Source organism: Canis aureus, chromosome 26, assembly GCF_053574225.1.
Source record: "Canis aureus isolate CA01 chromosome 26, VMU_Caureus_v.1.0, whole genome shotgun sequence".
In the NCBI taxonomy this organism is placed as follows: domain Eukaryota; kingdom Metazoa; phylum Chordata; class Mammalia; order Carnivora; family Canidae; genus Canis; species Canis aureus.
Window position 1 is genome coordinate 32,550,816 of NC_135636.1, and position 13,858 is coordinate 32,564,673.

At 49.4% G+C, this 13,858-nt stretch overlaps 1 protein-coding gene across 1 annotated transcript; it reads left to right on the forward strand.

Moving 5' to 3' along the window:
- The first annotated feature begins 1,523 nt into the window (after positions 1–1,523).
- Positions 1,524–9,114, forward strand: ADIG (adipogenin). Its single transcript, XM_077873153.1, has 3 exons — positions 1,524–1,725; positions 5,611–5,743; positions 7,476–9,114. The coding sequence occupies exons 1-2, from the start codon at positions 1,599–1,601 to the stop codon at positions 5,703–5,705; spliced, it is 222 nt and encodes a 73-aa protein (XP_077729279.1). The 5' UTR covers positions 1,524–1,598; the 3' UTR covers positions 5,706–5,743; positions 7,476–9,114.
- Positions 9,115–13,858: the final 4,744 nt, after the last annotated feature.

The window sequence follows — 13,858 nt, forward strand, 5'->3', positions numbered from 1 at the left end:
CTTCTTGGGCACACGTTCCAATGTCATCTACCCAGGCCTCCTCTTCTGGGGACTCCAATCGTCCCATCACTGAGCTAAGACTCAGCCACTGGCTTCCAAGCTCCAGCTTTCCCCTCCCTCCCACCCCTTCTCTATTTTTCTGTGGCTGGCCTTCCTGCCTTTCTCCCTGAGCTGGTATCTTCCTGTAAGGGGATCCTTCCTCCCCATGTCTCCCTTAGGTCTACCGCTCGCTTCTTGCAGCTGCTCTGCCAGCCTGGAACTGGGTCTGCCTGACTTTCCAACCCATGCTCCATGAGTTGCTGTGGTGCCAAAATAAGGGCTTCATCAGACTGCTTGCTCATTAACATGTCATGTCCTAAGCCTCATCTGGAGGTTCTGACTCAGGAGAACAGGGGGAAGTGTCAGAATTGGGGTATTTCATAGACACTTGCTTATAATGATTGAGTTAGCTGATCCAAGACCCTCCTGGATGGAACGCAGTGCTTCTGCCTCCCTCCCTTCCACAAGCAGCAGCCATTCTCCCCGTGAACTTCCTGCCCCTATCAGGCTGCCGGTCTGGCCATAGTGTCCCTCCGGCTCAGGAATGTTCGGGCCCTGGAGGTCCAGAGCCTCCTTCCTGCCACAGGCTGGCATGGCACATGGAGGTGTACTAACTACTACATGAATGGACGAATGACAGTTGAGGTGGGAAGAGACAAGAATGGCATTTGAGAGTATTCTCTCCACTTGGGAGACGAAGGAACAAGGGTAACAACTTAGAATCCCCTCACTGAAAACTCTAATGAAGTGTAAAGTTTCCAAATTAAGTAGTCATTTATTGAGGGCCTAATGTGTGTTAGAAAGTTTTTAAATGGCAGCCCAGTGACCTAGGCTGGCCCAGCAGACTTGTTTTGTTTAGCCAACAGTGTTTCAATGCTTGATGCAACATTTTTATATTGGGAGGTTTCACATAAAAGTGCAGATTTGGGGGGCTCTTTTGGGAAGAGAGATGTGGCAATACTGGGCCTGCCTTTTTTTTTGGGGGGGGGGGCCTGCCTTTCTGACGCAACATTTACTGCCTGAAGCTGTGAAGCTGCCTGCTTTCGATGCACCACACTCCATCCGGTACACCACAGGCCCTGCCACTGCCACAAAGTACAGATGTGGTCAGGACAGGCCCCCCCACCCCCGCTGGCTCCTGAAAGAATCTGTGACCTCAAATACTTGAGCAGCCATCTGGGGGCGATGTTTATCCCATTATTTATTCTGACTTTCAGCAGCTTGCTGAGGTAAGAATCATTTCCCTCTTAAAGAGGATACAAGGAGGTATCCCATGAACCCATAGCATCTTAGCAGGGATTCAAACCCAGGCATGCCTGCCTGGAAGCCTAGGCTTTTTTTCTTGAGCAAACTCTCACTGCCACTAGCTCCCACCCATTAGTCCAAAAGTACTTGTCCAAAACAGCTCTCCCTTTGCCTGAAGGACACTGTGACTTCCTTGTTACATCACTCTCTCAATCATAATTGGGCTAAGAGCAGAGTGTGGCCCGGCCCACTAGGTCCCCAGGGCAGCCCTGCCAGCCCAGCCCAGGAAGGCCTGGCTTGGCCACGTACACACCATGAAGTACCCCCTGGTGCCACTGGTGAACGACCTCACGTTTTCTTTCCTGGTGTTCTGGCTCTGCCTGCCAGTGGGTCTGCTGTTGGTCTTGTTGATCATCTGGCTACGCTTCTTACTTAGCCAAGGTGAGTTGCCCATGCTGGGCCCTAATCCTGAAGCTGGGCAGGGGGTTCCCGAAACTGGGCAGGGGGTCCCCTGAAGCAACTGCAAAGAGAAGTTTTCTTCATGTACTTTAACCACTGGCTGAGACAAGCAGTCTCCAGTAGGAGCAAAGGATTAGTTGAGTGAGGCTAAGAGTGAGCGCCGGAGTTTGGGAAGCAGTGTGTGTGTGTGTGCTCACACCTCTGTCCCCTCAGGGCCACTGCTAGCACAGAAGGTCTTTGGTACAAATCACAAAGAGGTGGCCCCTGCCCACAGATGAATTCGTAAAAGGGGCCCTTTCCTATGAACGTAGCCAGGGCACAAGGCTGGGGGAGCAAGGCGTGGGCTGGATTTCAGCCTCTCCCAGTCACCCTGCTGGGTAGTTCTGTGCAGTAAACAACTTACACAATGGGATATGGCAGCCCTAGGCATTTATCAGGTGCTAGGAGACCATTCCCGCTGCTTTCTGCCCAGACTATACATCAGGGAGGCATCTGGGTTGCAAGATCACAGAGGCTGACCCTTGTCCTGAGCTCAGCATGTGGCCCAGAGGCACAGGAGGCAGGGAGGAGCTGGCCAAGAGGAAAGCTGACGGCCTGTGGCGGGGATGACCTGCTCCTCAGATATCCTGTCCCCCTGGGTGCTCGCCTCACCATAGGGCCTCTCCCTGGGGATCGCTTGACCTTCCACCTCCTTCCTTCCACCTCCTGCTCCTCAGTTCCAAGACTTTTGCCCAGCTAGGCAGGGAAGTTGCTGGGGTACCACCAGCTCTGGTCAGATGGCATTGAGACAGGCTAAGCAGTTCATCCCCAGAACTGCCCCACGTTCTCAAATGTGGGCGCTGGTAATGGTGTGATTATTGGGAGTTCCTGGGGAGACCTTCCAGAAAATGCCTGTTTAAAGTATCTCACATTCCCAGGGTGGGTTGCAGCCCTCCCCAAGGGGCATAACTCACAATGGGCTGGTGGCTCGTGACTGGCAGGAGAGCCCTTGTCTGTGTAGCGGATCTAAAGCCATCTCTGGAGTCTAGCACCTGGGCCCAGATTTTAGCCTCGCCCCTTAATAGTTCAGAATGATTGCTAACGTTTTCTCAACACGGTACTAAAGGTGGTGCTAAAGACTGATGTGCATAATCTCATTTAATCCTCAGAATAACCCTGCGAAGTAATCCTTATTGTACGATTGAGGAAACCGAGGCTCGGGGAGAGAAGCCATGTGCCCACGTCACACACCTGTGAAGTACTTAAGAGTGCCGCTTACCTGGTGTCAGTCACATCCTGGCTCTGCCTCCTACCAGCTCTGTGACTTTGGGCAAGTCCTCTCTGAGCCTTGGGTTTCTCTTCTACAGGATGGAGATAATACTGGTTCCTACCCCTTGTGGAGAGATACGTGTGAAGGGCAGGGCACTCAGTGTGTACACACGTGGCACCTACTAGATGCTTATAGGCTGATGAATAATCCAGTCCGTGTTGGTTTTGTCAAGGTAGGAGGAAGGGTAGGCATGGCTTCAGATGGCTTCTCTGGAAGCGAGGAGATGCCTCACCTAAGGTCTAAGGCACTCCTCTCCAGCAATTCATTCTCCTTGAAGGCCTCGCTCTAAAGCCATCCACAGCCTGCCCCGCCCTGCCCTTTTCTCAGACTTTCTCCCACATCCCATGTGGCCCTGTGCAATAAGGCATTGGTTATTTGCCAGGACCAGAAACTGTCCTTAAAGTGAGATGAGCAGTCCTCCCTCAGCGGCCCAGCCCAGTCTTCTTGGAGCTCTTAGTATTATCTCACCGGTAGTGTCCTGGTGCCGGGGGTGGGGCCTGCCAGGGTTCGGGGGAGCTGGGTCTCAGGACACCCTGACCTGTAGTTTTCTAGTCCGCTGTGGACCTTATTGGAATCAATTTGGCCAGGAATCCAGTGTGAAAAGCAGATAGGACTAGCCCTGATCCTCCCTACCTACCCTGCCTGGCCTGGCTCAGCAGGGCAGTTCCAGGGCCCAGGAGGCAGCTGGTTTGAGCAGGGAAGACCATGTGGCCCAGGAGGATGTGCTTTCTTAAGTAGACACGGGAGCAAGGGGAGGAGAAGGGAGCTGCCTGGCAAGCTTGACACTCAGGCAAGAGAAGGTCGTGGGCAGGTGAGCCCTGGGGACACTAATCCTGGACAACACTAACCCATGACATGAGGAGAGAGGATGCAGCCACAAGTGCCCTTCAAGGAGAAGATACTCTGCTGAGGACATATCTTTGGTGATTGGAAAGGAATTTGCAGAGAGAAGAAGAGAAACCTCCGGAGATGGATTTAGGGCCGATACATGCCTTTTGAGGGTCCTGCCCACCTTGTGATGGTCCTTGGAGTGAAGTGTTATAAATTCAAAGCTACCTTTGAATCCCCTGACTTGAAACAAGTGTACCCAGTGGAATTGCAGGGAACTGGCACTGGGGATGCTGATCGGAGTCCAACACCACCACTTCCTGCCTGTGAGCCTGGACATTCTACCTTTCTGAGCCTTCCTCATCCGTAAACACAACACTAGTCATTGCCTTCAAGAAATTGTTAACAGGATCAAATGAGAACATACACATAAAACTCTTAGCACAGAGCATATGTGCAAACAACAATCACGATCTGTAGTGATGAGTGGTCCCTTCAATCACACTGCTTTGTAAAGCATCATCACTGCCAACTTTGATGAATGTCTGTTGTACGTGTTCTGCTTCAGTCAAACCCTCATCGTAGAAGAGGCTGAAATATGCCCATTTTACAGCTGAGGAAATGGAGCCCACCTTTTCTGTCTCCTGCTCTTGGTGTGCCAGCCGAGGGCTCTCTTCAGCCTCCATTACTTCTCTGCCACCAGTGAGACACCTGAAGAATATAGTAAGAAGGAGAGTCCCCCCTCAGCCTCTCCTCCTCCTTCACCTTGCCTTCCCCAGATAAATCACATTAGCAGGCTCATGCACCTACCTAATAACACATGCAGGTTTTCCAGAAAAGGGGGGGGGGTAGTTTTTACTTGTTTTGCAAAAAAAAGGAGAATTTCTCTGAAACTTGCTTGTGATGTATCATAGACATCCTGCAAGTTGAAAGCTACAGGTCTCATGTGGTTGTTTTAACAGCTTCTGACATGCCACTGGATGGATGGGCCAGCTCTTTATGCAGTGGGCATGTGCCACACTTCCATCGCCCAGACCGCTCATGTTGGACACACACACACACACACACACGCGCGCGCGGTTTCCAGGTGTTTTATTGCTTGTGTGTGTTTCCCCACAAAACAGTGCTGCAGTGGAAATCATTGTTAATGATATTTGTTAATAAATGGATTGGTGGGTGAACAGATGGATGGGCCAATGGTTGGATTTGTGTCTCCTCAGTGCCTGCTCTTGGACTACACTCAATACAGGTAGGTCATTTGCTCACCTCTAGGGCCTGTCTCTATATGATAGGTGGGGATGGTCACTTTCTGAGTCATAGGACAAACGTTTTTGGTCTCTGGTCACCTTTGAGGTCCTAAAGTCTTTTTTTTTTTTCATCTTTTATTTTTAAATTTTTTTACTTCAATTAATTAACATATAATGTATTATTGGTTTCAGAGGTCGAGGTCAGTGATTCATCAGTCTTATATAACACCCAGTGCTCATTACATCACGTGTCGTCCTTAATGTCTATTACCCTGTTACCACATCCACCACCCCTCTCCCCTACAGGGCGGGCCCTGAAGTCTTCCTGAGATCTCAGGGCTGTCCCATGTCATGATTCTGCCTTGGTCTCTTGGTCTCAGATATAGCTGCAGGAATGGCCAGGCTTGGTAGGGGGCTCCTTTTGGGTGAGGGGTAGGAGACAGGATATGACCACCCAAAACGCCTTGTTTTGTACCTCCACAGATTCAGAGGAAAATGACTCAGATTTATGCTTTGACTGGGAGCCCTGGAGCAAAGGCCCAGCACAGTTTTGCTGGGAGGGGACATTCCATAGCTAAGAGGAGGAGAGACCCTGCTGGTGAGCCTCTTCAGCCAGGTGAGACCCTTTTGGGGGGGCAGGAGTGGGGAGCAGGAGGGGAAGCCTCAGTTCCTACCCAAAGCCTAGGTGGCTGCCATGTTGGAGGTCTGCTGTTTGGGAATACTCTGCTTCATTCTGTCGGAAACCTGTTTTCACCATGTTGGAGAACCAGCCTCCTCTGCCATGAAGAGTTCCTTTACAAAGGTCCCCTACCCTTTACCTCTGTGACCTCACCTCCCACCACTCTCTTTAGGGTCTTTGCACTGGCTGCTCCCTCTGCCTGGAGCTTTTCACCCCACATCCACTTGGCGCACTCCCTCACCTCAAATGTCCCCTTACATTTCTGCCCTAGCACTCACCACCTCCTGACATTTCTGATAATTGTTGCTCTAAATCCAAAGTGCTTGATGGGCAGCCCTGGTGGTGCAGTGGTTTAGCGCCACCTTCAGCCCAGGGTGTGGTCCTGGAGACCCAGGATCGAGTCCCACATCAGGCTCCCTGCATGGAGCCTGCTTCTCCCTCTGCCTGTGTCTCTGCCTCTCTCTCTCTGTCTCTCATGGATAAATAAATAAAATCTTAAAAATAAATAAGTAAATCCAAAGCATCCCAGCACTCCTGACACACATGGCGGGGGGGGCAACAGCTATTTGTAGAAGGAATGACATGATGCCAGTGATGACAATTGCTGATGGTCATTGGACACTTAACAGGCACCAGGGCCTGTGCTGAGCATTTCCCTTTCACAAGCTTATTTATCAGATCCTACTAAGATGGTATTATTCTTACCTCCATTTTGCAAATAAGAACTCTGAGTGGCAGTGCAGTAAGTAATTTGCCCAAAGTAACAGGGCTCTGGTGGCACCCACTGAACAGCTGCAAAGACTCATCCATTCCCCTGGAGTTAAATGTCATCCTTGTGCCAAAGACCCCCACACTCTAATTGTCCTTCTCAACTCTATTATCTCTTTATACCTTTTCATGGCCGGAACGGGAGTCTTGATTCCCTTGGCTATCCAACAGTGCAAAACACAGAACGTGATCTCCTGCCAGCTTCTTTCCATCTCCATGAATAGCACCTCCATTGATTGCCTTCATTGCTTGAGTCATAAATGTGGAGGTCAACCTTCATACCGTTCTTTTCTTCCCAGCCCACATCCAGTCCATCAATAAGTCTTAAACTCTGTCCCTCATGCACCCACTTTTCTCTGTCCCCTTGGTTCCATGGCTTGCCCTATTCCAAAGTCTGCTGATGCCAGATGTCACTAACCCCCTTCTTCCCCTTGTGGTCACAATGTGGAGCCCCTGCCTGCATGGGGTGAGAAGCAGGGGCACTCACTTACCCTCAGTTACACTGATTCTTAACCCTTCTGGGGCATGGGGTTGACAGTTGAGGGTACTTTTCCTGGAAAAACACACACTGTCCTTACACTCAGAGTTCTGTGTTCAGGGCCAGCTTCACGAGTGGTAACCTGTGCAGTGCCATGAGGTCCTATGTTCTCAAGAGCCCCATGCTTGCTTTGATATTCAGCCGTCACTTGTCTTAAAATTTTTAATTTTTGGTACGGGGCCCCGCGCATTCATTTTTTAATGGGCCCACAGATTATGTAGCCTGTTCTGTTTATGTACAATTAGTGGGGTAAGAAATGGAGACTAATGAACTCTGTCCAGAATCCTGTCCCATTTATATAGACCCCTTCCCACCCCATCACGCATCTTCCTCTCTCACCTTTCATTCCATTATCATCCCTAGACTCAACCTGCCATGCTTTTCCAGCCTGGTTTTCCTGGAGTCAGCTGGGTGGTTGCAGTAACCAAGGTGGATGGAAGAGACTCACCGGTGAGGGAAGAAGAAGACCCTGGCAAGTGAGGTGCTTCCCTAGGGCCCCTGACTCATCTCCACCAGTGGACTCAGGAAAGCCTCCAGAGGACCCTGCTCTTCTCCCGCTACAGATGACCTCCCAGGGTCCTTGGGGAGGAACCCAGGCCTGTGAAGATGATATAAGCAGGGACACAGGGAGAAGGTGGCCAACTGAACTCAGAGGAAATCCTAGGACAGGGCTGGGCTGGAAGGTGTGGGTCCATATTAAAGGAACGAGGGGGTTCCTGTGCTCAGGAGACCCCTGACAAACCTGCTGGGCCTGGCCACATCCATTCACTTAGCAAGCTGTGGGGCCTGGGCCCAACCCCTGGCACTGACTCCAACTATCGCTGACCATCTTTGGGAATGCCTGACTCCCATCTGTTCAAAGGGCTGGGGATCCTGCCTTCAGCTCCCACTCTCTGATTTCATACTCCCTGATACACCTTTAGGTTGACTTTAATAACAAATACTCATTTTATAAATATCTACAGAGTGGCTATCATAGGCCTAGTTATGATAAAAAAAAAATAGCTCACATTTTATGAGCGCTTGCTATGTACCAGGTACTCTTCATGTGCTTTACACAGGGGTTTAACCCTCGCAAGAATTCTGAGGTAGGGCCTTTGGCTATCCCTGTCTCAGAGATGGGGAAGATGAGGCACAGAAGGCCAAGTAACTGGCTTGGAGCTACACGGTGGAGGTGGGGTTTAAGCCGAGGCCCTGACTCTGCTGTGCCAGCTCTTCTCTAGGGAGAGGTGTGGGGGAGATGCAGGGGAGGCAATCCCCTGTCCTTACACCCTCACTGGTACCCCAGAGTTGACAGCAGAAGGGGCCAGGCCTTCCCAGTGTCCCCTCCTCTGCCACCCCACATCCCACCGGTCACCACAAGCCTCTTCAATTATCCAGAGCAAAGAGAAAGGAACCTGAATTATTAGCTCATCTGGAGCTCAGTCTCCCAGCTCTGCTTTTTCTGCCCTGTCAGAACCATCCATCCAAAGCGCGCATCGGAACATGAACAACATGAACATGCCCTTCCCCCTGCTAAAAGCCCCCTATGGCTCCCTATTGTCCTAGAGCTGAAGTAGAGTACAGAGCTGCCCTTTGGGAGATGGGCCACACCCAATTTGCTGGACCAGGTTTCTGTTCTTACTGACAAGGCTGCCGTGAACACCCTTGAACTTTTATCTTCGTGTACAAGTGTGTTTCTATCTAGAGGGTCAATTCCAGGAGGAGAAATTTTTGAATTTAACATCTCTGCATTCACATTTTGAAGATGTTGCTGGATCACCCACCATATGGTAACACGGAGGGTGTACATTAGGTGCCTGCCCCCCCGGGCCTTTGCCCTACTGTACATGTCCCTCCCAGTGCGTGCGTGCACACACGCTCTCTCTCTCACATATTCACCCCCACACACGCCGCCCCACCCCTTCCTGCACACACGCCTTGTTCTAGCTGAGGAGATTTTGGCAACCTGCGTTTTCCTGGGATGTTTCCTGGCATTGAATAAATACTTTTTGGTAACGGACATCCCCTCTCAGACTTTGGCAATTTCTCTAACTTCCCAGTTCTGTAGAGTCTCATGCACTGCTTGATCGCCTCTGCCCCATCTGCTGGGAGGGGTGCTGGAGGTCAGCTTCCGTGCTGACCTAGAAAAGCCAGGGGAGACACCAAGCTTCACCCTCCTGCCCCCAGCCACTCTGGGGGAGCCAGGGGAGCCTCCTGCAGGAAGATCAGACCCTGAGGAAGAATGGGCACTGCCTGGCACTGCAGGGAGGGCATCTGGACAGGTGCCTGGGAGCACCTGCAGCAGAAGGCAAGGGAGACAGCTGCCTGGGGCTCCTGGCAGGTGAGCAGCTCTGCATGGCAGTTGGTGGGAACTGTGGGGAGATGCCCTCCCTGCTCTGGGTGGGAGGCTGATACCCAGGGCCTCTGAGGGATATGGATTAAGGCCCCCTTTTAACATTTTGTTCTATAAGGCAGGTTGTGTGTGTGTGTGTGTGTGAGTGTGGTAAACACAGCCTGTGATCTTCTAGTACTGAGCTCCCCAAGAGACATCATCCCTATTACAGCAGCCGTGGCTGAGTGCCTGCTGCTGTGCACCTGCCCCAGTGCCAAGCACTTCCCATGACTTGTCTTATTTGATCTTCACAACAACCCCATGAGGTGGATCATCATTCCATAGTCAGATGTGGAAATGGAGGCTCCTAGAGGTTAAGTAATTGACCCAAAGTCACACAGCCTGGAAATGGCTCATTTTTCTGACTGCTAACTGAGAGGTATTTCTCAAGATCCATGTCCTGGATGATGCAGCTGAAGGTGGTGTTGTTGATGTTCGTAAGAAACACGAGTAAACTCAAATCAGTGAGTGGACAATGTCTCTCTCTTTGGACCTCTTGTCATGACACAACTCCCAGGGGTGCCCTTATTTTCCACCTCTAACCAGAGGCTCTGGAACCTGAGTGCAAGCCCCTCCCTCCCCACCCCCAGCAGCCTCAGTGTCGTCCTTGGCAAAGTGAGGCCAATCCTCCCTGTATTAGTTTCATGTGGCTGCCACAACAGAGCATCACGAACTGGATGGCTTAGAACAACAGAAATTTATTGCTCCACTGCCTGGAGGCCAGGAGTCCAGAAGGCACTGGCAGGATGTGCCCCCTCTGAACCTGTGGGAATGATCCAGCTTCTAGCAGCTCCAGATGTTCCTTGGCCTCTGGCTGTGTCCCTCCAGCCCTGCCTCCCTCTTCATACAGCTTTCTCCCTGCGTGTCTTCCCATTGTCTTCCCTCCGTGTATGTCTGTCTCTCTGTCCAAATTGCCCCTGTCTATAGGGACATCTCATTTGTGAGGGCCCACTCTTATGACTGCATTTTAACTTGATTACCTCTGTCGATACCCTATTTCCAGAAAAGTTCGTATTCTGAGATCCTGGGGGTTAGGACTTTCATGTATATGTTTTAATGGCACACAATAATTTCTAGCACCCTCTTCTGTGAGGATTGAATGTGGCCATGCATGTGGAGCTTTCAGCACAGTGCCTGGCTGACACTTTATAAATGTTCCATAACCTGCTGCCAGAAGAAAAAAGTTGAGCACCTGGAAATAAGGTGCTTGGTGTACATCATGCACCCAGGCACAATTTGGGTCCTTGACTTGTTTTATCCCCCTGAATCCTCACAGCCGCCCCTGGAGATAAGCATGATTTTCATTTAAATGATGTGGAAGCTGTGACTCAGAGAAGTTAAAGCACTTACCTGAAGTCAGACAGCCTAAGTGGCAGAGCTGAGGATCAACCCCAGGCCTGTGTGGCTCCATCTACCACAGTGGGTGGGACACCTGTTTGGAGGGGAGCAGGAGATGCTCAGAGGGGGAGAAAGGCAGGGAGGAATGCACACAGGGCACAAAGCCCTGGGAAGCTTTCTGGGTCTGAGGGGTGGGAACACCTCTCAACAATAGTGAGTGGGTGGGCTGGATCACAGGCTCCCCCGGGAGGTGCTGGCAGGCTGCCAGGATCTAAGTCATTCCACTGTCACCTATCCACCTGACAGATACCCCAGCGCTGGGACCAGGCCCAGCTGGGGCTGAGGAATGTTGCCCAGAGTGCGGAGCGCTGCCCTACTCTGAGTACACGTGGCTCTCCAGGAAGTTGAGAGGTGGTACTTCCTTAAAGAAGCTTGAAAGTGCAGCTTCTCCAGATGCAGGATACCCTCTCCTCCTCCCCGCTTTCTTTCCAGGGTTTCCTACTCCTAAGTGAGATGACAACAAGTTAGATTTTTTTGTTACAAATCAGAAGTTCATTTATTCAGGTATTAACTTGTTTACTCATTCCAAGCATTTATTTACTCCTCCACTCATTTGTTTTTCTACCCATCCACCTTATGGTTCACTGATTTATTCATGCACTCATTCATGCTCTAATATATTCATATACACACCCCATATGTGCTGTTTTCCCTTCCTCTGAATGCAGAGAGTATTAGGGAGTATTAGGGACCCAAAGGTTTATTTGGGGTTCAGGATTCAGGACTTTTTTTTTTTAAGATTTTATTTATTTATTTATTCATGAGAGACACACACACAGAGAGAGAGAGAGAGAGAGGCAGAGACACAGGCAGAGGGAGAAGCAGGCTCCATGCAGGGAGCCCGACGTGGGACTCAATCCGGGATCCTGGGATCATGCCCTCGGCAGAAGGCAGGCACTAAACCTCTGAGCCACCCTCGTGTCTCAGGATTCAGGACCTTAAGCTACAAAATCTCAGCTGGGTCCTTGTGACTGTTTGGTCACCTCGGTTGAGAACTATGTCACCCCTCTTTCCTAGTCAGCATGCCTCTGACAGCCAGACTAGAATTTTTAAAAAGCCATTTCTCCCCAACTATAATTATGGCATGTTATAGTGTTATTATAGAAATTCAGACAGTATAGACGTGTATATGCCTATTCTCCAGAATGTACTACTGTTAACATTTAAGAATGTTACACATTCCTTGGTATATATATACATATACAAACCTCTGCGTGTTTGCTTCTACACAAATAGGATCATGCGGCCCATGTGCCTCTAGGCTTCCTTTTATACTTTAATTAATGTTATGGACAACTTTATAGGTGAGTAATATCAAAATTAACTCATTTATAATAGCTCCCCAGAATCCAACCGTATGGCTGTCCTTTGTCCTTTGGCTCATTTGAACTGGTCCCTGGCTAATGGACATTTAGATTTGTGTGGGTAAAACTCATTCCTGGAAGTATAACTGTAGGTTTCAAAGAAACAGTTAGAATCTTAATGGATCCTGCCCAATTGCCCTCCAAAGATTTCTAGCTCAGAACACACCTACGGCCAGGGAGCCCCATTGCCTTACTCATTTCACCCCATGACCCAGAGACTGATGTGGAGAGCAGATTTAGGGAATAGGGGATCCTAGTCCTAGGATAACGGAGCCCACAGAACTCCTTGGTGTGAGAACAACTTCTAGGCTCAGGGAGAAGACGGGGAGCTCAGGGAGCTCATTTCATTCATACAGTGTATTCACTGAGCTCCTGTGAGTTGGGTGCTGTGTCCCATCCCAGGCAAAAATCACTCAGGACCTCAGGACATGTGCTCTTTTTGAGAGACAGTTGTAAAAAGCCAGAGACATATCTGTCTATCATTTATCTATCTATCTATCTATCTATCTATCTATCTATCTATCTATCCATCCATCCATCCATCCATGCACCTATCTACCTACCTACCTATTAGGGCTGTTCTCCTTCCCTCCCTTTCCCTCTCCTCCCTTCATCTCTTTGTTCCTTGTGATCCTGAGGCTTTTAGCACTGAATTCACTATAAGACAGCCTCATCCCCTCAGCCATGCTCAATATTTATCAATCAATGAACAAAGGAATTGTGTTGCCTTCCCTTTATTATTTAAAACAAAACAGAAACAACATCCTTACTTCCAGCAGTTTTTCAAACTCCAGAGTTCTGTACATATTTTATTTGAATTTGATCGTTATTATATTTTTGAGTATTTTTAATATTTTAATTTTTTTATTTTTTAAAAAATATGTTATTTATTTATTCATGAGAGACACAGAAAGAGAGGCAGAGACATAGGCAGAGGGAGAAGCAGGCTCCCTGTAGGGGAGCCAGAAGTGGGACTTGATCCCAGGATCCCGGGATCACGCCCTGAGCTGAAGGCAGATGATCAACCACTGAGCCACCCAGGCGCCCCTATATTTTTTGAGTATTGAGACACTAGTAAGATGTCACACACACTCAAGTGTGTTATATCCCCAACATTTTTGTCCATCAAAATTATATAGACGCATGCTTTAAATTGAACTTATATAATGAGTTTATAATAGTATAATTTTCTCTCTTTTCTTTATTTCTAATTATAGCCTCACTGGGTGGGCTCGAGTTTGGTTTTATATATTGACCTTCTTGACTGGACAACTTCGTTCTTTTTAGTCTATGCTAATTGTATCTTGTTTTTAGCTCAGCTTTCTTACAAGTACAGTTGAGCACTTTTCACATGCTGAGTGTCTGATAGATCACAGAGGCAGAAAGACCATTTTGAGTCTAGGGCAACACTCAGGTCCCGTTAACACAGTGGGTTAAGCAACTCAGCCAGTTGCACGCAGATAACTTGTGGAAAAAGTCAGTTTTACAAAGTCTGCCTGAACTCATGCTTTGCTCATGTGTAGCTCTGAGGTCTCTGTCATGGGTTAATGTCACCTATCTCTCCAGATATCCTGTTTCTTCAAGGCCCCAGGTACACGCCCCTGTTTGTG

Bases quoted from the DNA above. Each gene is read 5' to 3' on its own strand.
- ADIG (XM_077873153.1), top strand. From the start codon at position 1,599: ATGAAGTACCCCCTGGTGCCACTGGTGAACGACCTCACGTTTTCTTTC. The intron at 1,726-5,610 runs GTGAGTTGCCCA...GTACCTCCACAG, and splicing joins ACGCTTCTTACTTAGCCAAG to ATTCAGAGGAAAATGACTCA.